Below are 26,636 nucleotides of genomic sequence, written 5' to 3' on the forward strand. Positions count from 1 at the left end.
TGAAAAATCTCTACAAAGAGAACCACAAACCACTGATGAAAGAAATCATAGATGACACAAACAAATGGAAAAACATCCCATGCTCACTGATCAGAAGAATCAATATTGTTAAAATGACCACACTGCTTAAAGCAATCTCTAGATTCAATGCAATTCCTATCAAAATACAAAAATCATTTTTCATAGAATTATAAAAAACAACTCTAAAATTCACATGGAACCAAAGAAGAGCCTAAACAACCAAAACAATCCTAAGCAAAAAGAACAAAACTGGAGTCATTACATTACCTGACTTCAAATTACACTACAAGGGTATAGAAACCAAAACAGCATGGTACTGGATTAAAAGTAGACACATAGATCAATGAAAAAGAATAGAGAATCCAGAAATAAAACCATTTACCTACAAGTAATTGATCTTTAACAAGGCAGACAAAAACATGCATTAGGGAAAGGACATCCAATTCAATAAATGGTGCTGGGTAAACTGGATAACTATATGCAGAAGAATGAAACTGGATCCCTCTCTCTCACCATATACAAAAATTAACTCAAGGTGGATTAAAAACTTAAATATTAGACCTGAAACCATAAAAATCCTAGAAGAAAATCTAGGATATACTCTTCTAGATATTGGCCTACGCAAGGAATTTGTGACTAAGATCCCAAAAGCAAATGAAATGAAAACAAAAATAGACAATTAGGACTTAATTAAACTATAAAGCTTTTGCACAGCAAAAGAAATAATCAAAAGAGTAGAAAACCTACAGAAGGGGAGAGAATATTTGCAAAATAGTGTCTGACAAAGGACTAATATCTATTATAGCATCCACAAGGAACACAAACAAGTCAGCAAGAAAAAGACAAATAACCCCATTAAAAAGTAGGCAAATGACATGAACAGATATTTTTCATAAGACAGAAAAATGGCCAAAAAAAACCATGAAAAATGTTCAACATCACTAATCATCAGGGAAATGCAAATTAAAACCACAATGAGATATCACCTTACTCCAATTAGAATGCCATTACGAAAAAGTCAAAAAACAGTAGATCTTGGTGAGGATGCAGAGAAAAGAGTACACTTATACATTGTTACTGGGAATATAAATTAGCATAACCTGACAACCCAAAATAAGCGACTGAGGCAAAAATCTCAATCAATGCACGTTTATTAAGCCAAAGTTGAAGATGCACCTGGGAAAAACACAAACCACAGACAAATCTGTGGCTTGCGTTTTCCCAAAGGGGAACTGGAATTTGGAGGTTTCAGTATTTAAGGGGAACGGGGCAATTTAAAAAAAAAAGCAGGGCAGGAATAGGTAGTGAGACAAAAAGGTACATTCTTGGGAGACCCAGGAAATCCACATTTTACATAAGAGAAGGTGAATGTTAGAGGAGAAAAAGGGAGTGAAGGAAGTATCAATTATGTAGATGTCCCTGAATAGGTGGAAGAATGTTTGATGCTGTCTTGTCTCTGTTCTGCACCTGGGAAAATAAACTTGTAATTCACTATTAGTGTGGAATGGAACAGACTTTAGTCTTAGGAGCCAGATTTAGCCCTTAGATCTAAAGTTACATTTTGCATATCCTTGCTCATGGGAAGCCAGCAAGGAATTTCCTTAATGAGTGATCTGTGGGGCCAGTTCTTCACAGCTGCATGAGGCCTTTCCCTTCCCTTTTGTAGAAGGAATTGGGGTCTGGTCCTGAGATTTTTATTTTCTCTTGCAGACTTCTATGGAGGTCAGTATGGAGATTTGCAAATGTGTGAGACGCTATTTTAGTTTCAATGGATTTTGGGGTGATGTTCTTGTGTCTCACAAAAGCCATTTTTTGAGAGCCATTTTTGAATTATTTCTGAGGATAATTACATTGCTCTTTTATCAGTAAGAATACTGCTTTCTGGTTTTTTGATAGATACTCTTTGCCACATTTAGTACCCTATCATTTTTCTATTCTTGGTCATTTAGATTGTTTGAACTTTTGCTATTATAATGCCACATGAGTATTTGTTTGTAAGTAGTTTAAAGGCAAAACAGGCAGGCAAAAATAAAACCACTAGATATAACATCTAAAGGTGACAAATTAAAAAAAAAATGTGCCAAACATGACAAACAAAATGTTAACTGTGTTAAAATATAAGGAACAATTTAATAGGTATTATTTTTATCAAGGTTTTCTTTCTTTCTTTCTTTCTTTCTTTCTTTCTTTCTTTCTTTCTTTCTTTCTTTCTTTCTTTCTCTCTCTCTCTCTCTCTCTCTTTCTCTTCTTTCTTTCTTTCTTTCTTTTTTACAGAAAAGATTGTTTCTAAGGTGTTTGTACACACATTGGGAAGTGCTTAAGCTATAATGATAATTAAAAAGTACAAAATTTGTATAGTAGTTCTCAATTGTGGAAAATCTATGTTTAAGAAAATAATAAGACTGAGAATAAACAGACCAAAATGATGGTTATTTTTGCATTGTGGTAACATAGATGATTTTACCTTTGTTATTTATACAGGCTAAATTTTCTAAATGTTCTATTACAATCATCATTGCTTTTATCACCTGGAAAAAATGACCCCAAACTATTTTTTGTTCAAGTATCTTTGAGGGACAAGTTTGGGTTCATTTTTAAATCTTACTCTTTATATGTTCCTTAGTTTAACTGTATACAGTTGTAACTGTATACTAGTAAATACCTTCTTTTTCCCACGTGTGCAATTTCACTTTATTCAAGTAGTCTTCTTCCTTAGCAAATCTATAATTTTGTCAAAAGGAAAATAATCTATGTATGTGTGTGCATATACAAAAGAAATAGCTGAAATATAAATAACAGCTACATTATTTCTCGTTGCTAGTAATTATTTTGTTTCTGCCAGAGGAAGAAAGCAATAATGAGAGATATATAGGTGAATTTCAGCAGACAACATGTACTTATTACAACATGTACTTAATTCTTTTGGGGACTAAAATGACAATTCTACTTTGTTACACTTGTATTTTGAAAACTATACAAAGGAATAAAAGGAAAATATAAATTTTCCTGCTAAGTAGTATATTCTCAGATCTGAGAACTTACAAAATGAGGTAGCAGAATGGAAAGGCGTCTTTCATTCTCCCTAAAGATCAAATATTGAACTTAAAGTTTTAGTATTAAAACTGGAATTTGTTATATTTTCTATGTAATGTCCCAGATAAAACAATGTGGAACTTTAGAAGAGCAATAAACTGAGGAATACATATACTCTTTGGGTGCTAGAAGAATCATAACTGAGAAAATAAAAAGCTAAGGGTAAAATACAGGCATGCCAAATGGCCTTATCAGAAGACCTAGAACTTTCCTCCCCCACCAAATCTTCTTAAAACAGTAGGTTTGGAGGGAGGCTGAGGCAGTAGGATCGCTGAGCCCAGGAGATTGAGGTTGCTGTGAGCCAGGCTGACGCCACGGCACTCACTCTAGCCTGGGCAAGAAAGTGAGACTCTGTCTCAAAAAAAAAAAAACAAAAACAAAACAAAAAAAAAAACCAAAAAAAAAAACAGTAGGTTTGGGCTCACGCCTGTAATCCTACCACTCTGGGAGGCCAAGGCGGGCAGATTGCTCGAGGTCAGGAGTTCGAAACCAGCCTGAGTAAGAGCGAGACCCCGTCCCTACTAAAAATAGAAAGAAATTAATTGGCCAACTAACATATATAGAAAAAATTAGCCGGGCATGGTGGCGCGTGCCTGTAGTCCCAGCTACTCGGGAGGCTGAGGCAGTAGGATCGCTTGAGCCCACGAGATTGAGGTTGCTGTGAGCTAGGCTGACGCCATGGCACTCACTCTAGCCTGGGCAATAAAGTGAGACTCTGTCTCAAAAAAAAAAAAAAAAAAAACTAAAACAGTAGGTTTGGAAAATATTGACAAATAAATACTTGATAGTAAAATATAACACCCCATTGCATCCAATCAAATGCATCACTTTTGATGAAGTATAATAACTTTTGACATTTAAAGGAACTGTATTCTCCCTCCCATATGAAAAGAAAATACATCATAGATGCCATATATATTAACACAATGGTTTCTCCAATGTTTGTTGGTAATAGTAATAGTGAGACAACAAGATGAGTCTCCAGTGAAATTTTCTTTGACCTGGTATTTTTCAACTCAGCCAGAATGGCCCAGGCAATCATTGGGTTCCCACCCTTGGTTTATAGTAGCACCTTGAAAAGTCATCCACAATGCTTGAATAAATTCTGCTCCACTGTGGGAGGGAGCAAACATTAAGCTAATGTGCTTCAAAGGAGATTAATTTCCCACTGGTCTTTGTGGGAAACAACTTTGTGTTGTTTGGAATTAAGACTAGGAATATTTCTGATGTACTTCTGAAAATCTGATCTAACTAATGTTTAATAAAATGGAAACAAGATTCTCCAGAACATAATGTTGCAGGACTTTAATACAAAGGTTTGCATTGAATAAATCTTATCCTGGATTATCTCCTAGGTATGGTAACAGTGGTCCATTTTGAAACAAAATATCACACAAATAAGAAGGGCAAGAATAAGGCACGCTCAGGAAGTGGTGCATGTTTGAATTCTTTCAACTCCACTGAGATTTGGAAGTTGTCCCTGCCTTTAGAGGGAGCATGACTGAGGCTTGAAACTCGCTTGCCCTTTGGATCTCCCTAAATGCATTTCCAAGGCAGGCCAGATTGTGGGGCCATTCTCAATCATATGCATTTATATGCCATGCCACAATTTATGGCAGAAATTATGTTAACTCTTTTGTAATTAGACTTGGTAATCTCTGGAAAATGTCCTAGACTTTCCATCTGGAATCTTGTAGGCAGCTTTGTAAGAGACGCTTTCCCTTCCTCCATGTAATTACCCTCCAACTCTTGCATCCTCTTATTCCAAAAGAATTTCCGTATAATTTACCTCTTGTCTTCTAGTGAAGCCTCATCATTGTTTCAGAGAGACTATTTGAGGGTTATTTTATGTAAGTCTACTAGCATTCTTCTAGGACTAAGGGTAAAGCTGCCCATACAATTGTTGACCTTGTTATACTTTTCAACTTCAAGTGTAAAAGTTTTCTATTCTGTTTGCCAATACACTATCCACAGCTTAGAGGAAGCAGTTTTTCATAACACACATTGTTCAAGAACTTTGAATATATATATATATATATATATATATGTGTGTGTATGTATATATATATATATATATATGATGGCTGCATGTTATGTCTCTTATCAAAATGTCTCATCAAGCTTCTGTTAAAGCAAATAAGAAGGAAGCCGTTAGCCTGAGATTGCCTCTGTAACTGGAGCTGTTAGGTGAACAAACTGGAACTTAACTTGGAAACATTTCTTGTAACTGACTAAAAACAAACAAAACAAAAAACAAATGAGTCTTAGCCAATCACAAACAGCCAAGCAGCGGATTGGTCCTACAAATACAGACCTTTCATTGGACCATATCCCAGTAAGGCAAATGCCTCATCCCGCCATGCCCAAATCAGGCAAACACCTAACCATGGCCAATCAGGTAATTTTTCTACTTTTTGCTTAGTGTTCAGCTTATAAAAGGTTGTTGCTTATGCTGCTAGAATGGAGTTCTCTGAACCTCTTCTGGTTTTTAGTGCTTCCCTATTCATAAATCATTCCTTGCTCAAATTAACTCTTGTTGAACTAATTTTCTCCAAAGTTTTTTTAAACAGTCCTAATACCCAACTGATAGTTGTTCCAATTCTTATTACAATTTATCATAGACATCTGTCCCTACTCATGAGCAGAAGAACTGGAATTTCGCAAAAAATATATGTAGATACTATTTCTTGGGCAAAACACTCTCATACTTTCGGTTCTAAATTTTCTCACTTCCAACTGAAATTTACAAGTTATCTGCATTAATGCCTGCCTCCTTTGGCTAAGAAGTAAATTCTTAACTTGTTTTCAAGTTCTCCCAACATAGAGTTATCTGGATATCCATTCAGCTTTGGATTTCATCAACTCATTTACTTCCTGGAAAATTCCTTCACTATATTATGATGCTCTGGTTCAGATGACTTGGCTTAGCAAACTAGCATTTCTTTCAGTTTAGCTGACGATTCTTAATGCTTCACAGCTTGGATTACATGCCTTCAATACAGTTCACCAAGAATCAGAAAGAAGTCATGAATTCTTTAATACATTTTGTAGCATGCAGTGTGAATCAATGCCTCTTGGAGATATGGAATATGGCTTCTCTTACACTCCACTCACAGAAATTCAGAATGCCTTAATTGCACTCTGTGCACGTTACAAATCTCTTTATATATTTGTATCCCGTTCTAATAGCCCATAAATTCTTAGTCTCTACTCTGGTACTACAGAAGAAGAAAATCCTCTCACTGCGTGGCTCAGGACTGTTCAACCTCTGTCTCCACTTAACTTACGAATCCGAGACTCAGAACTCTAGCTATGTAAACCAAATATAACTTTTTACTGCTTACTAGCACTGGATTAAGAAAACTCACACAGACTGTGTTGGAGCCATGGGAAAAACAGAATGTATCACATGAGTATCTGTAAGTGGTTTGCAATATTAAGTATGTGCCAAGAATTAACATTTCATGTTTATACCAGATGTCAGGTATACTGCTTTTCTCTCTGAGCTGTCAAAAACCATAATACAGAGAGAAAAGGTCAAAGAATCCAGTGGGATATTAGAGGTGCTTAAAGGTTATAATGATTGAAAAAGATTGCTTTAAGGCTACATATATCACCACTTCAGATGTCATTTCATATCTCAAGTGGAAACAGAATAGCCCTTCTTAAGAGATTTGTGGAATACAGTATGTTTTGGCAGTAGAGTTGAAAACACACTATGGTTACTGTTACCCAGCCAGAATGGGTCCCCTTACCTATAGATCAATGATTACAGATGATTGATGGACTAGTTTCCCCACCAGAAAACACTAGCCTGTTGTTATTACTAGAACAGATATAATGTGATCCACACATAATTAACTGGATTCACAAAATACCAGAAGTACATTAACTACTCAAAGCATTTTTTAATTTCATACCCCAAAATTCATAATGATATAATGAAGGAACTGCCCACTAACATATCAAGAAGTTTACAACCAAGCTGGATCTGAATACTTTCAGGCAACTGACTCTAATTACTCTCTGATAAAATAAGAGGAGAGATTCTTCTCTGCTCCTTCTTTCCTTCCTTCCTTCCTCTATTCCTTCCTTTCTTTTGATCTTTCCCTTCTCTCTCCTTCCCTTCCTTCTCTCCTCCCTTCCTTTCCTTTTCTTCATAATTTATCAGTACAGAATCTTATCTTTAAAAAAATTCATACAGAAGTACATATTTAAAATAGGTGAAAACAGAATCACTCTATTTAGAAGAGGAAGTTGTGGGAATTAGAGGGCTATACACAAAGATGCCCCCTTAATATTTTCACAAACGCTTAGAGCACTCAGCAGAGAATATTTTGAATATTTCAAAAATTACTGGTGTACCCTGTCTTTCAGCTAGGTCAGCATTTCATGAAGTGTGCTGCTCAGAACATCTGGTCCTGCAAGATGCTCCGTGAACAAAGGGCTCTCTTCTCAAGTAAGTTTAGGAAATGCTGCATGCTAGATTCCTTCTCTTGGGTCTGGATAATTAATATTATCCTATTAAAAGCCCCAGAAAATTAAAGATGCTTTCTTTCACTTTTCCCAGCATTTCTGAAAAACTTTTGTAAACATTACCTCCATGCTTTTGCATGAGCCCTATCATCATTCTACAGTAACATTTATGAAAAGGTTGCTCAATGTCACATAAATGGTCTCCTAGTATAACATATGCTGATAAAAGTATGAAACTGTGACAGAAAATAAGGAGCCTATGGTGGGAACACAGCCATTACCTTTACCAATTGTATTTAATGTATCAACCCACTGGTTAGATAGTCTTGTCAGGGAGGCAAGTGCATAATACGGTTGCTCATCTGCGGAGTGATCAGTAAATAGTAGTACAGAGGGAACTTGGCATGTTGCATGAAAATCAAATGAGAACTTAAAAGAAGTAACAGGAGTGGGCTGCAAAATGCATAATACTTTCAAATATAATAATGTTACTGAAAACATTGAGTATGGTAGGGGAAAAAAAAAACCCTGAAGTTTCTGGATTTACATAAAAATTTACATTAAGAAAAACAAGCGCTTTCCTTATAGCTACAACGGAATTAGGTGCAGTTCTGCTTAGCTATTGTGTTTATTCTTGGGAACATGACATGTCCTCACCGGAACTGGACTTTCGCTGACATCTGTCAACTGATCGTTCAAATTCATCTCTTTCCAGAGAAAAGAAACCTCCAATATTACGGAGCTTGTACCTTCTGTATATACTAATATATACATACTAATGTATATACAGTCTCACTCTTAAGATTCCCATTACTTTGTTGTGTTTTGCTGAATGATTTATCCTCACTTCGGGTCCATAAAACATTTGCTAAGAAAAGTAATGATGTAAACTAGACTAGAAGGGGAGAATGCTTAATTACTTGAGAAAAAGAGTGTAAAACAAATTTGGAAAACTATTTCCAGAAGGATTGAGATGCTACTTTCAAATACCGCAGGCCTCCAAGAACCCATAATTAGCTGCTTTAATTAGCCTTGCTGGAAATTATTCTATGTACTCCTGAATCTAATAAAAAGTGGATTTTTAAAGACTTTATAAATCATGCCCTTAACTGCCTCTCTTATTTGTGTTCCCTCAGATTATCGAGTGAATGACGCTTGTTTTTTTTTTTTTTTTTTTTTGGTATTAGCATTAATTGAATGCTCATGAAGAGACTTGCAATTGTGGCCCACAGGCTGAAGGGACCTCCAAACCATGTGTTGTTTGACCCAGGCTGTTTAAAACATTTTTAAAAATTTTGCCAATATACAGTTTCTGGCTCTTCTTGAAAAATCCCCAAATCTTCTTTCTCTATGGCAATAATCAGCTGGAGCTGAATAGTACCTGAACCCTTTGGGTGGAGCATTCTGTTAACCAGAGTCCTCCCTAAATTGATGTTTATACCATTTTTCATCATAATATATTGTTTTTCTTATGTTTTCTTCTAGGTAGAGTTGGAATAGTGTAAACTAGTTATTGTAAGTAGATCTCTATCAAATGTGGGGAAATGGGAAGAAAGACAGCCTACAAGCATCAAATGCCTCAAGAAAAACATAAGAGAGAGCATACAGCTAATTACGTTATTATTAAGAATTATTTGTTGTTCCTCTCTGTGACAGGACAGGTTCTGGCCCATTTGGTCAGCAGTGGCCATGATAGTTGCTTTGGAAAATGGACTGAGAGCAAAAATGATATGCATACCACCTGCAAAGATAATGAACGGTTCAGACAATTTTCTTTTCTCTGTGCCATGAAAATGGCATGTCTTGAATAGCAACCAATCTTTCCCAAAACAAAGAAGTCACCTGGAATATAGCTTCACCCGACTGACTGTCTAGAGGCTACATGGATAGGACATAAATCTTTGTTATTATAAAGCCTCTGAGACTTTGGAGTTATTTTTTTGCAGGAACACAACCTAGTAAAAGCTGACTTTATATAGAGCAAATTTCATATAAACAGTGAAAAATATCTTCCTAGTTTAATATGCAAAGAGTGTCTGTATCTAATGAATCTAACTTAGACACAGGAAAAAAAATCCATGGTAAGAACTGTAACCAGCAAATGGGAAATATATGTGACAAAAAGCTTAATGAACTTGAAAAAGATCTACATTTTCTATGTTTTAAAAAATGCAAATAAAGTAAATGATGCTGTTAAGAAATTTAGCTATGTTACCGGAAAAATAATTGCCCAAGCCTCAACACCTGACCCTCCTCACTCATTTGAATCACTTGGCTGGCCCCTACAGAATTTTGCAAATAGGAAAAAGTAATCACCCTGGTGTTTCCCCAAATGAATTTAGAAACAAATTCTTGGAATCTTACTGAAAACTCCACACACGATTCATTTCACAATTTGTTACCTTTAAATCCAGGTTTATTTTTTATTTTTATTTTTATTTTTTTTTTGAGACAGAGTCTCACTTTGTTGCTCAGGCTAGAGTGAGTGCCGTGGCGTCAGCCTAGCTCACAGCAACCTCAAACTCCTGGGCTCAAGCAATCCTTCTGCCTCAGCCTCCCAAGTAGCTGGGACTACAGGCATGCGCCACCATGCCTGGCTCATTTTTTCTATATATATATTAGTTGGCCAATTAATTTCTTTCTATTTTTAGTAGAGACGGGGTCTTCTTACTCAGGCTGGTTTCGAACTCCTGACCTTGAGCAATCCGCTGGCCTCGGCCTCCCAGAGAGCTAGGATTACAGGCGTGAGCCACCATGCCCGGCCTAAATCCAGGTTTAAAACAATAGAACCGATTTTAAATAAAAGCCAGACCTAAAAAGGAAAGTGATGAATTTTGAAACTTCCTCCCCACAAGACCAACCTAAGGTTTTATTTTAGACACAGCAACACTCAACAGACACAGACATGCAGTAATAGTAATAGCAACAATAACCAAATCCAAACCACTCTGGAGTGAGCTGCCATGCAGTCCTTGTGAGGATCAAAATCTATGCAAACTTTACCAAGTGCCAACAGACACACTCAGTCCTGTGCCCATCAACAAACTTGGTGGGCTACTAAGTACCCACCAGACACTCCACACCTGGGCAGGTAGATGAAAGCCAGGGGAATTTCAGTTAGACACCTAGGCAGACACCTGCATCCTTGACCTTCAAGGCAGCTAAGGTTTATGATGAAAAACTTCTGCTGAGATAAGAATCACATAGCTTATAAATAAATGAACATCAATGTTCCACATAAGCAAAAAAAAAAAAAAAAATCCACTTCCCTTTTAGTTTCAAATGCCCTAGTAAATAACATTTGCCCACTAAGATACTTCAACTCTTCCAATCGCCCGAGTATAAGTACTTCTCTGTTTCTTTTAATATTTCTTGAAAACATTTAAATTTGTATGTCTTGAAGAAAGTGTGTCTCAAAATGTGGCTCCAGGACCATCCGAATCAAAAATCATCAAAAATCTCCTGGGTCATTGATAAGAGATATATATTCTCAGGAAAGATCATACTGTTGAGTCAGACTCTCTGGGAGTGGGACCATGGAATCTGTCTTTTAAACAAGGCCTCCAAAGGAGCTTGGTTATACAGCCACTAGAGTTTATGTACCATTGTCATTAAGAGAGAACAGTATCTTATTATCTGTGCTTGCAACATGCTTATTTTCAAAAGCACAGGTCTACCTTAGTGTGGCTGAGACTGGCTAACTGCACTTGCAACCCATTTCCATTTCTCCCTGGGGACAGAATGGACATTTCCCCATCAACTTTGCTCTCAGGTGTGACATGTGACTGGGGACCAATCAACGGAATGTCCATAGGTGACAGGTGACAGCCAGGTCTGTTTCATAAGAACCACCCACACGTAGCTTCTCCCGCCCTTTCCTCTCTGCCAGTCTGATGGAGACAGAGAACCCACTTCTGGAAGTCACATGTCGAAATGGACAAGCACAAGTAGACAGAGCTCCAGTCCTGTGATCAAAAACACTTGATCTAGACTTTATCTGAGCAAGAAATACCATTCAGTCTGAGCTAATACATTTTTAGGATTCTTTGTTACAGCAGCTTGCGTAACCTTAATTAAAGCCCACAAGTGCATTTTTATGGCAGAGGAACTGACAGTTTAGCTTTTCCCCTCGTTAGTGCACAGATTAATTCTTAGGTCTTACCATGTGCTGCTATTTTTTTTTTCTGAGAAAAAGCACCAACTAACAATCCTCCTTGATTTATTTTTGGGGTGTTAGGAAACAGAGCCTTTAGCATCCTTGATTTGCACTAACTGGACAACCACATTTTTACTCAAAGCAGAAAACATCAGTCATAATTCTGCAATTTTAAAAGAAATTCTTGTTGAAGTGCTATCTCTATAATAGTGGCTTAAAACCCCTAAGATTCCACATGTAATTTTTTTTTTGATGAGCTTAAGGCTCCTTCTGACTTCTGTGTGTGGGTGGATAGGATCAGAGCAAGAAGAACTCAGCTGTCGTTAGAGTGGGAGAGAATGATTTTCTCATCATACTAGAGTAGACCAATTTGGTGACCTCAGAATGAAATGGAGGCAGAGCGTGAAGCCACAGTGCTGTGGGAAAATATAAAAGGAATGGTCAGTGGCATCTCTGAAATTTGGGGACTGAAGGTGTAACCAGTAATGAATGAATCCACAGTTTCTTCAAATTGTCTTCCATGACCCTGACTCCTTCCAGGGCTATTTGTGGTGGGTTCAATGCTGACGTTAATCCAAAACAGATTCTGGTGCAGCCCAAGGGACAGTTGTTGAAACGCACAGCTGCTGTTCCTTTATATTTTATATTAAATTTCTTATCCTCCATGCATCAGTTTCATGACTACACACATGGGCACACACACACACACACACACACACACACACACACACACACACAAACACACACACTGGTGTAATCCTAACAATAATGTCCATTGCATTATTTATCAGTTTTTGTCTGTAAGAAACAGAAACCTACCAGAGTCAGCTTAAGTAAGGAGAGTATACAATATATGGCACCCACAGGCAAGAAAGCAGCTGCCAAGAAAGGAAGGCTGGAAAGCCTCTAGGCCAGGCAGTCCTTACTGTCTGTCCCTGGTCTCTGCTTGCTTTGCAGGGCTGCCTCTCTGTTCCCTGGGCATCAGTTTTCTTGGCTGCCTAAGCTACATGACAGAGAGGCACTGCCCCAAGCTTTCCAATTCAAAATTGTAGACTTATTGTTCAAATACCAAATTCCCAGGAGAGAGCATCTGATTGGCCCAGCTTGTGGCAGGTGTCCTCCTTGGGCCAATCAGATAAAGCCAGCTGGAACATGCTGTCTGGGGGCCAGTGGGAGATTCTTGTACAGAATGGGTATCTTAGAAGCATCCTCATTCCTTATCTCTAAAGATAATTGTTTCATTAAAAAACAATCAATTCTTTCATCCTCAATGACTGATAATCCAACCAGGAAAGAAACTCAAACATTTTCTAGAACCATGTTTTCTAAAGTGGAGTACACATATTCCCAATAAGACAATCCCAGGATGCAGGAAGAAAGCATACTAAATCCTATTTATAAATTTATATTTATTTAGATATTTTAATTTTTTATATTTTTCCATATACTAAATGTATTAGGATTGTAGTGCATTTGTATCTATATAAATAAATCAGACATTTCAAATAATTACCTTTTAAAATTCTTCCAGTGATGATCCTAGAAGGGTAAATTCTATGTTATTTGCCATTTACAAATAAGCAATAGGGATACAGAGGTTAGGCGACCTGCCCAAAATCCCGTAGCTTGTAATGTCACAGTTAGAATTGGAAATCAGGTCTTGCTCTAAGTGCCCAGCTTGTAACCTGCATGCTTTCTTTGTATATTTATTGGGGGGGGGGCGGTGGTGCTTAAAAACATTTCAATTATATCCCTTCATCTGATACAATTAAAATCAGAACACAGTTTTACAAGGTGAAAATGTGTAAACAATTAAAAAAATGAAGGCTATAATGTTTGGAAGCATAGGAAAATTTTCTATCAGAGAGCAACAAACCTAGGTCTGAAGCCCAAATCTATTGCAGTGTGTCTCTGGACAAGTCGCCTAACTGCTCTGAGCCTCAGCTTGTCACTGTAGGATGAGAGTGGTAATCCCCTCCTTGGAGTCCTGTTATGTGCAAGAAACCCAGTGACTGGTTAAATAGTGGCACCTATTCTGTTCATTCTAGATTAACCAGTCATTAGCAAACCCACCGCTGTCACTCCCTGTGGGACCATAAGTTCCCGAGAACAGGAGAATCACTATTATATCTTTCTATTTCCTCCAAACTGAGCTCAGTGCTTTTCACCTGAGGAGTGGCATGGGATAGTGTTTGACAAATATTGATATAAATATATGTTTGTTAAGTTTATCAGCAATACTCTCAGTTTTTCTCTCATTTACTATCAAGCTTATTCAAGTGAAGGGCCATATTTATTACAGTCAAACATTATTCTAAGACACCTCTGCAAATCAACAGTTATTTCATGCATGCATGAGAAAATCAATGAATGAATAAGTTAGATGGATGGATGGAATGATGCCTGGATGGACAGATTTGGAAGGAAAGAAAATAGGAAAGAAGGCAGAAAGGCAGACTCAATTAGTACTTTATTTTATTTTATTTTTTTATTTCATCATATTATGGGGGTACAAGTGTGAAGGTTACGTATATTGCCCATACCCCCTTACCCCCCTCAAGTCAGAGCTTCAAGCGTGACCATCCCCCAAATGGTGCATATCTCACTTAATATGTATGTATCTACCCATCCCTTCCTCCCAACTCCTACCTGCCTGACACTTGATAAATGTTATTCCTATACGTCCACTTAGGTGTTGATCAGTTAATACCAATTTGCTGGTGAGTACACGTGGTGCTTGTTTTTCCATTCTTGAGATTCTTCACTTAATAGAATGGGTTCCAGCTCTATCCAGGAAAACAAAAGAGGTGCTAGATCACCGTTGTTTCTTAAAGCTGAATAGTACTCCATGGTATACATATACCACATTTTATTAATCCACTCATGTATTGATGGACACTTGGGTTGTTTCCACAACTTTGCAATTGTGAATTGTGCTGCTATAAACATTCAAGTCCAGGTGTCTTTTTTGTAGAGTGTCATTGGATCTTTTGGGTAGATGCCCAGTAGTAGGATTGCTGGATCAAATGGTAGGTCCACTTGTATTGCATTAAGGTATCTTCATATTGCTTTCCACAGAGGTTGAACTAGTTTGCAGTTCCATGTGCAGTGTAGGAGTTTTCCTATCTCTCCACATCCATGCCAACATTTATTGTTTGGGAACTTTTTGATAAAGGCCATTCTTACTGGAGATAAGTGATATCTCATTGCAGTTTTGATTTGCATTTCCCTGATGATTAGAGATGTTGAGTATCGTTTCATATGTTTGTTGGCCATTATTCTGTCTTCTTTTGAAAAATTTCTGTTCATGTTCTTTGCCCACTTTTTGATAGGGTTATTTGATTTTTCCTTGCTGATTTTCCTGAGTTCTAAATAGATTTTAGTTATCAGTACTTTATCAGATATGTAGCTTGTGAAAATTTTCTCCCATTCTGTTGGTTGTCTGTTTGCTTGACATTTTGTCAAACAAAATGTTTGACCTCCCATTTTGTTTTTATTGCCTAGGATTGCTTTTGCTATACAGGATCTTCTCTAGTTCCAAATGAAGTATAAAATTATTTTTTCTATATTTGTGAAAAATGATGATGGTATTTTAATAGGTATTACATTGACTCTGTAGAACACTTTCAGTAGTATAGATATTTTAACAATGTTGATTCTGCTGACCCACAAGCATGGTATGGTCTTCCACTTGTTTACATTCTCTGCTATTTCCTTCTTCAGTGTTTCATAGTTCTCCCTGTAGAGGTCTTTTACCTCCTTAGTTAAATATATTCCTAGGTACTTTATTTTCTTTGTTGCTATTTTGAAGGGAATTGAGTCTTTGATTTGGTTCTTGCTTTGACTGTTGCTGGCATATATGAATGCCTCTGATTTGTGTGTATTGATTTTGTATCCTGAGAATTTACTGAATTCATTTATCAATTCAAGGAATCTCTTGGTTGAATCTTTGGGGTTTTCTAGGTATAATGTCATATCATCAGCAAAGAGTGAGAGTTTGATCTCTTCTGTTCCCATTTGGACACCCTTAATTCTGCTCTCTTGTCTGATTGCTATAGCAAGGACTTCCAGTACTATGTTGAATAGAAGTGGAGATAGTGTTGCCTTGCCTTGTTCCAGTTCTAAGTGGGAATGCTTTCAATTTTTCCCCATTCAGTATGATGTTCTCTGTGGGTTTGTCATACATGGCTTGCATCATTTTTAGGTATGCTCCATCTATATCTATTTTGTTAAGCATTCTTATCATAAAAGGGTGTTGAATTTTGTCAAATGCTTTTTCTGTGTATATTGAGAGGATCATATGGTCTTTGTTTTTGCTTCTGTTTATAGAGTGAATTACATTTATAGATTTGTGTAGGATGAACCATCCCTGCATCCCTGGGATGAAGTCCACTTGGTTGTGATGGATTATTTTCTTGATAAGCACCTGGATTCGATTAGCTCAAACTTTGTTGATAATTTTTGCATCTACATTCATAAGGGATATTGGTCTATAGTTTTCTTTTTTTGTTGAATCCTTTCCTAGTTTTGGTATTAGGGTTATGTTGGCTTCATAAAATGTATTGGGGAGGTTTCCATCCTTCTCGATGTTGTGGAATAATTTCTGCAGTATGGGCACTAGATCTTCTTGGTAGGTGTGGTAAAATTCGGGTGTGAAACCATCTTGTCTGGGACTTTTCTTTTTAAGAAGGAGTGGATAACTTTCCCCTCCATTGCATCTCAGATTGCTGATGGGCTCTCCAGTGGTTGGAGAGACCTGTGGATACCAGCCCAGAGATCACCGCCACCAGTGAGCAGCAAGCCTGTCACGGATGTGGCACCAGGCTCCCAACTCCCTCAGGGCACCTCCTTGTGCACAGACCCCAGCTGCCTGGCAGGTGCCATATTGCTACATTCTCCCTTCCCCCTTCCCTATCTGCAGCTGCCACGAGAGACAACATAGCCACCAGTCGGAGGCATCTCCAGGGAATGGGACCTCTCCTTTTGGGGCCCTATAGCTTACTGAGGGGTACTCAGATGGTGAGCTCCCTATCCGCCAGCCAGCCCTACCAGTTGCTGCTGGTGACTCCAGGAGAACAGGGCAGATCCTGAGGCTGAGAGACATTGACCCAGCTCAGGAACTCCATGGGTGAATCAGGACAGGCACTCATCTCTCTGGTGGGGTCAGGGATTGAATTCTGGGGCCTGGAGGTCAGACCTGCAGACCAGATTCCGTGTACCCACGTCTTGCATTGCCCCAGGCACAGAAGGGATATTCGTGAACAAACCTACTAAGATGTGTGTGCCTTCAGGGGCAGATCAGCGTGCTTGAGGGCAACCCTCCTGCCACGGGAAGGCTGTGTGCCCAGCCGAGGCTGTGATCCTGCACAGGGAACCTCCCGGCCCCCATCACAGTCATTGGAGACCCACTGGTGTGAGATGCTGCCTGTTGCCGGAGGCCAAAAAGAAGCCCCAGAGTTGGGGAAGGAGGAAAGGAGCGAGGTTTGCTCTAGACTGCAAGTCTCAGACAGCCCTACCCCCACACACAGACTTTCCGGCTGAGTAGGGCCATTCCAGCCTCTTCCTGAAAGCTTTGCTCAGAAGCAGAGAACAGATCTTTCACCACCGCTAACAGCATTGGTGGCACTTGAGGGCAGGCTTACCCAACCCAGTTCTACCCAGACTCACTCCCACACCAGTCCTCACTGAAGTGGATAATAAGGACACACCTGGAAGTCCCAGAGCCCCACCCACCACCTGAGGCACTAGAGTGTCTCTCCAGAGGAACAAGAGCTGGTTACAGGACCCAAAATCAACACTCAATGAGTATTTTAAATTCAGTTTCCCCATTTAAGCAATTTGGAGAAACTCAGGATTTTTATCTCCATTTCCAACTACAACATGGGCTATCCACTACAACAAATATTTCCTTTAGAGGTGAAAGTATTTTTCAGTCATCCATAGAAAAACAGTTGAGATCTATGTGTCAACTGATTCAAAACATACTTGTCTAAATGCTACTATGAATCTGTTAATATTTTGGACTCTGGGAAATGTCAATAAGCACATCAGTATTGACATATATCCAAAACCAGTTTTACAATTTTGATATGTTATTCATTCAGTCTGCAGATGGAGACTCTAACTCTTTGTCATGACATGTTAACCTACCCCTGGGTTTGGAGCAATAAATCAGGAGTAATACCTATGGTGCAGGTGCTCATTTCTCAATAACTCACTCATCATCTGCTTCTTAATCTTGATTTTACAGTTTGTGAAGATATCCATGCTGCTGTGATGTGACTTTTGGACATGCTACTTTAAGGAAGGTGGTAACCACTGAGTTCACAGAGAGAAGCAGTCTACACAGTGGCCTGTGATGCCAATGTAATGGAAGCCAGAAAGCATATCTTCCCAGAAATAAATCATGTAGTCTTGACTTAAAGATTCTGAAAGAAAACCTATTCAGATCTTCTGAAAGTATGACTGGATTAGAGGCAGAAGGGCAGAAAAGTGTAATTGAAGGAAAACAGTCCCTAAGACAAAGTGGTGTTATGATTACATTTTAAATTATTTGGAAAAAATATTGTTTTGAGTTACGATTATCATCTCCCAAACACTAGGTCATCTGTCTCATTGCCTTGATGAAGTCTCTACCAACTGGACACATCTTTGTAGAGAAGAAAATTCCTATTTGACATCTTTCCTTCAGGTTCTCCGGTCTAAGCTAAGTGAGATGGACTTTTGTTTTTTTGGTCTATCCATCTTGGGTAAAGAAAAAAAAATAAAATAAAGGTGTCAACACAGAGGGTGTGAATCCCACGCCATATGGTTATGTTGCTAACAGTTCTCACCTCTGTCACACCAGGATTTACAAAGCAATTTTTAGCATAAAGTCACTTCAGTCTCCACTACCTGCTGTTTGGCATCTCACATTTTCCTTTTCACATCCCAAAGGCTATGTTGTTACAAGTGAATGGCAGTGTACAGGGCTGTCATTTCAAAAATATAGCTCAGATATGGAAAGTTGGATCGGAGACCAAAGTCATTTTCTGATCAAACACTGGGACAGGCTCAAACCTATTCTCTACTCAGAATAAATTTTATCTGCCATCGTTGAACAAAAATCAATACTTTATTAACATGTATACATGTAATAGCTTCATTAAGCTATAAAATTCTTTTTAATTAGTATTTATTATGAGGTACCCAGGAACTAGTCTTATGACCTTATTAATAACAGGGTAATTGTTCCTGCACTTGAATTTCTAATGATTTTGTGGTGATATCAGTGAAGGCATGGAAATTACACTAACTCTTAGCTTTTCACACTATTGGCAACTATGTTAATAATTACGCTACAGATAATGCATGTCCAATCCCTTGTTCCTGGCTTTCTGATTCCTACTTTTCCAACTAATTTTGAGATGTTAATTTCTCTTGCTTCAGAGAGGGGCTGGATTATTCTGCAAAGACACTGACTAGGAAGTGGCAGAAAGTGTCCCAGAATGAGTGGGAGATAAGGCCCCTCTCAATTGACACAAATCAGTCTTGCTAAGAAGCTATAGGGATTCCTAGAAAAGAATTTCTAATCATCTCCCACCATGAAACACTTTTTCCTTCTTATACCATTAGATAGATGGTGACTGATCTTACATAAAACAGCCCCAAATTGCTGACATTTTCTTGTAAATTATTGCCATAGACGAATTGAGAGAACATGAATAATATATACAGTTTCCATACTTTGAGATTCTCATTTAAGGCTCTTTCCATGTCTATCTCCCTAATATATTTAGGGAGAACATTTTGGGGATTTATCCCAAATCAAAGAAAATTACTAACATATTTTACCAGTAGAAGAAAAGAGATTTTTGACATAATTTTACTATAGGCTAATAATGGAAGGAGAACATGAATCCTGGAAATATAAAAGAAAAAAAAAAAGGAAAGAAAAAGGTAAGAACAGCAATTGGTACTCATTAAGAAATAGCTGTGCAATAGTTCATACAGGTTATATTGCTGCTACAGGGAAAAATAAAACCAAAACCAAACCAAAAACCATTGCTTTTAGTCCCCACTCTGCAACCTCCATATCACCCACTGAGTAATGCCTTTCTAGTGCAGGACCCTTGGGAATCCCACAGTGTCCCTTGTAAGGAAAAGGCAGAGAGCAGTTGGGTCAGAGAAAGCTGTCTGGGGCGTATCACATCTGGCAATGACTAAAGAAAGGGTGCACAACACACTCTACCAGATGTTGATATCCTCATCTCATTATGATTGAAAGAATAAAATTATGATCTCACCGAGAGATCCTAAACGTCCTTAGGTTTTGTGGAAATTAAAACACCAAGCTGACTGTGAATCCCACCCACACTCTTACAGGGCACTCAGTGTCATACGATTTAATTTCAAAGTCTGCAGTCTTTTTGGTGTGAGATTTTTCTATGGATTGCTAGACCTAAGCGAAGCCCAAGTTAGAGACCATGTTTCACATCACAGTTGGGTAAGTGAGAATTCGTGGGTACAAATCATAATCCCTTTTATACTTGGGGCTCTGGAACCTTCCTTAAGGGGGCAGCAGTGTTCCCTCAGTCCTAGGACTTAGAAATTAAAACAAAACAACAACAACAACAAAAAAGCAGAGTATTATGAGGAGGTGAAAATATACAAGTTGGTTGGAGACCTGCAAAGGCCACCAAACAAGAAACTAAATCAGGGCAGAGAGTATCCTGAGAAAGACGTTTCAGGCTTGAATGGGGGGTGGGGAATAATGACACCCTCAGTGGGGAGGTGATATTTTGGTCCTGACGTGTCAAACACATGCTAGTGTCTAGAGTGAGAAACAGGCTAGGGAAGAAGGAAGGCTGAGAGGGAAGACGGATGTATCAGGAAAATAATTAGGGACTTCACTTAATGGAATAGACCGGCTAGGGTCTTGCTACCCAGAGTGGCCCATGGACCAGCAGTGTCAGCTTCTTGGGAGAACTTATCAGAAATTCAGACCCTCCGACCTCACCCCAAACCCACTGGAGCAGAATCTGTATTTTATCAAGTCCCCAGCTGACTGATTTGCAATTAAAATCTCAGAAGCAGTGGGCCAGAGCATCGGTTGAACTCTGGGGATATTTCTGCTAATGTGACTTTAGGCATTGCTGATGCTTCGAGTGTTCCAATAAACAGTGGGCTTGAATATTAAAACAAAACCATTAACTCTGCTGCCTCTGGTGATGTTGAAATATCAGAAGCCCTTGGCTTAGGACAGTGATACTTTTACTGGGGACATTTCAAGAATGGCAACAGAGGGCTGGTTTAGAGTGTGTCATACTAAAAAGAGCCCTGGTCAGGGGTCAGAGCATTGAGGTTCTAGTTTTATGTCTTCATAGCTCTGTGATTTTAGGGAAACTACCTCCTTTCTGAGCCATACTTTGCAAAATCCCAAATTATATCCCTAAATGAAAACAGGGAGACTCTGTATTGACCCTTAGTTTCTGGCCTCCTGCCTTGCGTGTCATTTCTAAGCAAGAAGCTTGGGTCGAGGGCGGTGGGCACTACCTGGCTCAGAGCTCACGCTCATGGCACCTCCAGGACTGAGCTGCTGGATTCTCCCTTACACTGTCACTCGTCCTGCCCTCCCTGTACTTTTACCCCAAAGAATCTCATTAGCAGATAATTTCACAAAGGGCAACCACACTGCTTAGTATCCAAGCAGTACTAAGTAAATGGAGGCTACTACTATGTAATACTATGATTAGTTTTATTATCATTGCTAGTATTATTATTATTATTATTATTACTGCCTTTCTGTGCTTACTTTGTTAGATTGACCTGACAGGGAATATAATAGATGATGAATAAAATATGATTGCATCATCAGTAATCAGAAAATAATAAATGTAAAAATTTCTAACAATGGAGAAGGGACCAAGTAGAAATGAAGATACATCAAGTGAATAAGGCAATAGGACGTGGTGAAGACAGAGAAGGACAGGTGCACTTCCTGGAAAAAGACCACAGCGTAGGCTACCTACTCACTGGTAAACCCTCCATCACGTGTCCTGATACACCCTGGAGTGACCTGGTTCACACCCTCTACTGAATTAAAGTCCCTGAGTTGACAAACAAGGGGTTGAGTAGGGCTGATACCAGCTCCTGTGGCCAGAGTTCACTCTGGTCTGTCAGTGCCTGCACCTGCCTGGTTGGTACCCAGGACATTTTGGTTGTTAAATGCTTCTATCTCTACAAACAAAGTTTCCAGTGAATTCTCAAAAACCATTTAGCACTGGCCAAATTTTTTAAAAAAACATTCATTTATTCATTTCACGGATGTGTGCATGTGTTCAATTGATATTTACTGACTGCCTGATACAAACCAGCCTGGTATGAGGCACTCAGGTACAGACAAAAGCTAACATGGTCCTACCCTCAAGGAGCTCAGAGCCAAGGCATCAGGCCAACAGATGCAAAATGTGGATATCTTAGCATTGCGGAGACTCAGATCAATGAGAGTCAGGTTTTTGGTGCCTAAATCTGCACAATCTAGCACTGAGGGAGGTCTGCCTTGGTTCAACGTGATTTGCTCTCCCAGGCATGCTCTGGGTTCTTAAGAGCTAAAGTGTTGTATTTGGGGAGATTTCTCCCCATCTTCACTTGAAGTCCTACTTCATTTCCACAGCTGTCCCATCCCATGTGTTTTAAAAAGGAAAGGAGAACTATGTGAAGTCACCAAAGGCAAAGATAAAGCAAGATGTCATTACTCAGGATAGCTGTGATGAGCCAACAACTCTCCAATTTTAACATTAGAAAAGATTCATCTTTTGGAACATGTTTCACCCACCAGCTTATTATGACATATTCACTGTGTGCACACTCAGTCAACCAAAAGCTTCTTCCTTTTTTATCAGTGAATATCTAATCATAAAAGCACTTAAAGAAGATCAATTGGAATCTTAAATTGGGTCAACACCTCCAAAACTCATCACAGGCGAGACTATCCAGCTATTATTTTATGTTGATTTGAGCTGATATAAATTTAAATTATTTCAATACTTTCTAACTAGATATAGTTCTAGCCATTATTTATTTCTAATGTATTTCCCTCTTTTTTTTCTCGTAATAAAGGACTTCTCTTTTTTTGGAAATTGCTCCTTTCCCATTAAAGCACTCATCAGTAGGTAGAACTGACTGTATTCCTTGGCTGCAGGGCTTGCATAAACAGGGCTGTACAATTAGACTCAAAACCGTTGAGAAACAGGCTGTCTGGTTCATTAGCAACTTTATCATTAAGTATCACAAAGAGCTTAGCATTGCCAGGGGCTACCTTTTGCCCCTACAAAGAGCTATATGAGAATGTAGCCAGTATGGAAAGAAACAGAGTCAAGAAATGCTTAGAATGATGGATTGTTTGTAGAATTGGTTCAATCCCTGAATCCAACAGATTGGGTTCTCATGGAGCAGACGCTTACACTAAGTTTGAGATAAACACTTTTAATCAATGATTAAACCCAGTGAAAGGAAGGATATCAAAGGGGATGGGGAAGAGAAAGGAACCGAACTATGATGTGGTCCAGTGGAGACTTGGCCATCATGGCGGGAAGGTCTAGACTAAACACCGCCCATCAGACTTGGCCAGCATTGGGCAGAAATGGCTGACCCTTTCTAACCCTGCCTTGCTCAGTCACCGGATGTGGGCTGCCTCAGGAAGTGGCTCTCTGCAGCTGGGGAAGACCAGGAAGGAGCAGAGTGCTAAAGGTCATCTGCTGACCCCACACTCTAGTGAGGCAGCAAGTCCTTCTGGGTGGCACTTCTCTTTGTAAACCACACAGCTCTACTGGAAGTCATTTGATCATCCCAATTATGTGAGCCGGTAAACTCCTCATTTTCTTCAAGCCATTTTGACCTCAGTAACTTCTATTTGCAATCAAGAGACTCTAGTGCTTCCTTTCAAAGTTAAAGTTCCTCTGGAATGCCAACATTCCAGCAAGACATAGACTGGGGAACACAATTTAAGCCCGCACCAGTCCACAAGGTGGCAATCATATCTGTTAATCATGCCCCAAATCTGCAGTCTCCAGACTGCTCACATATTTAACATGGCTGAAGATGGGAGATATTTGTTTTATAGGGCTAAGAGTTGTGATTAAAGATGGCAAGTCTTTGAGGGACAAGTACTTTGGTTTGTATGCCACAGAACAAATAAAGTCCAGCATATTTACATTTGAATAAGCTTTACCATGATGGGAAGCAGACCTCTCTCAGTTTCCCTTCTGGTCAGAAAGAGCCACTCTAACTTGCTTATCTCTCAGTAATGTGGTTTGTTTCTCTGAGATCAGTGATTTATACATTAATAATGCCCTTTTCGTTCTGCAAGTGACCAAGTTTGCAAGAGTGAGCACCAGAGGAAAATCCAACCAGCACTCCAGGCACATACTGGGGAGCTAATTAAATTATTTTCATATGTGCCAAAGTTCATTTTCACTTTGGGTAGCTATCTTGTTAAGCATCTGAATTTCTAGCAGTATTTCAATTTATACCAATGTAGCATAAAATTTGCAATTCCGACAGCCCAATGAGAATGATGTGAATATACACACACATATCATTTTCATATATATATTTTATATATATATATAGGTCCAATGGTACATATTAATAAATGTGGATGTGTGTGACAGAGAGGGAGAGGAAAAGAGAGAGAGAAACTGCAAAGACTCCAATTTGTGTCATGGTCCAAAACTAAGTAACAAACGATAATGATGTAAGGATAAAATGTTGCTCAGCACTGTTAGGTAATCGAAATGAATTTGATCTTGTTTGCCTTTAAAACGCTCCTTGTTGGAATGAGTCAATTGTTTATAAACTTCTCTGGGTCGACTATTCTTTTGCAGAGTTTCTCATATTCCCACTCAGCTGACAGAATCCAATACTTGGGTTTATCAACTTTCCCGGGGTAATTTGCAGAAGCAATAACAATACAAACGCTGTAGGCCTTGCCCTGGAACTCACTCAGCAAGCACCGACAGCAGCAACTGAGCACCACTCACCTCCAGAGTGTGGCGGGGGTCCGCAGAGCAGCACGACACCCTGGCCTTCGCGCACGGACACCGTACTTCTCATTTTGGTTTTAAAATTCTCCAGATCTGATTTGAAAACAAAAGAAGACTGCATCTCAGAAAGAACAATAAAATTAAAATTTTTTGCACCAAGACGTTCTTTTCTTTTGGGAAACGATTCCTAAGTCTCTTTTTCAAGAACCTCAAGAGGAGAACAGTTGCTTTGAAGTAGAAAAGCTGCATTCTGATTTCTTTATTAAGGCGTGTGGACATTTAGCAATACAATAGAAATATATACCCACTGATCCCACGTTGTTGGAATAGTATCAAAAATGGCAATGGACTATCTATCCAAAAAGGCAAGGCATATAGCAGAATGAACTAACCAGACAATACAATTCAAAGGAAAAATTGGAATATCCTGAATAGAAATATACATAAATATGATTTCCTTGTCTGCATGAGTGATTCAACATTCTCATGAAGACTTTTAGGTTTACCTTGTAATAAAGACCAAGTTTCTTGAATTTTTCTCCTAAAATATTTTTTCTAGATAGCTTACTATAGCCATATTTATTGTGTATTTATTGCTGTCATTTACAAAAATATTTGAAAATATTCACTTTTGGGGACAAATCCTATTTGTCCCATGTCCTCAAGGGCTCTGTAAAGATATATATCACTGGAAATTACCAAATAAGTAGAATTCTAAGGATAAAAGTAAATTCTCATATTCCATTTTATTTATAGCTGCAAAAAATATAAATTATTAGGCCGGGCGCTGTGGCTCACGCCTGTAATCCTAGCTCTTGGGAGGCCGAGGCGGGCGGATTGCTCAAGGTCAGGAGTTCAAAACCAGCCTGAGCAAGAGCGAGACCCCGTCTCTACTATAAATAGAAAGAAATTAATTGGCCAACTGATATATATATAAAAAATTAGCCGGGCATGGTGGCGCATGCCTGTAGTCCCAGCTACTCGGGAGGCTGAGGCAGAAGGATCACTCAAGCCCAGGAGTTTGAGGTTGCTGTGAGCTAGGCTGACGCCACGGCACTCACTCTAGCCTGGACAACAAAGTGAGACTCTGTCTCAAAAAAAAAAAAAAAAAAAAAAAAAAATATAAATTATTTTTATAACTTCCCAAAGTATTTTTCTCAAGTGCTTAATGAAATTTAAAAAAAAATACCAATCAAGGCCAGATACTATTAATATTTTGATTACCAAGTTATTTTTAGAAAACATTTAATCTCTTCTAATAACAATCCAGGGCAGCAAATGCTGGTTCATACTTTCCAGTTTAAATTACAGTAGAGAGAAAATTCTATTGACTTCATTTTTTGAAACGCTTAAGTCTATGGGGAAAAAGAAAGAACAAATCTACTGTTTCTCTAAACTTCCACTTAAAAAAAAATGCCTCTGAATTATGCAGTTAATATACTCCATGGTGTCACTTTCTGTATCAGAACAATTGTACTGTCAATTTCTGAAAGAATATACTCATATCATAGCTCTTCAGGGTTGATATAAATTGCCTAAGTGGTGACTATGCACAGTGAGGCAGTATATGGATTTTAGAAGACAACTTGAAAAATTTCAACTTTTCTTTGAAAAATGTAAAAAGCAAAATAATTATCTTCAGATTGATAAAACCACAATTTGCAGACACTCATGGATATTCTAAGCACCATAAAGCAGAACATCAGAGGGGAATAAGAAGGCCTATGTGCCTCTTTTTATTGTTACTGAAAACAGTTTTAAATTGGTAGGTTATAAGCATGGAGGTAAAGTAATTCAGCAAAGCTGACATTACGTTTGCCCAGAAAAGATGACAAAATTGTGGTTATGGACTTATTTTAACCATA

General features: G+C 38.5%; 1 protein-coding gene across 2 annotated transcripts in view; it reads right to left on the minus strand.

Moving 5' to 3' along the window:
- CNTN3 (contactin 3) overlaps positions 1-26,636 on the minus strand; it is a 304,606-nt gene that overhangs the window by 121,364 nt on the left and 156,606 nt on the right. For both annotated transcript variants that reach the window (XM_075998483.1, XM_075998482.1), the window contains exon 5: positions 24,769-24,864. In XM_075998483.1, coding sequence (XP_075854598.1) covers positions 24,769-24,864 — 96 coding nt within the window. The remainder of the gene's footprint in view (positions 1-24,768; positions 24,865-26,636) is intronic.

This window comes from Microcebus murinus, chromosome 28 (assembly GCF_040939455.1).
Source record: "Microcebus murinus isolate Inina chromosome 28, M.murinus_Inina_mat1.0, whole genome shotgun sequence".
NCBI lineage: Eukaryota > Metazoa > Chordata > Mammalia > Primates > Cheirogaleidae > Microcebus > Microcebus murinus.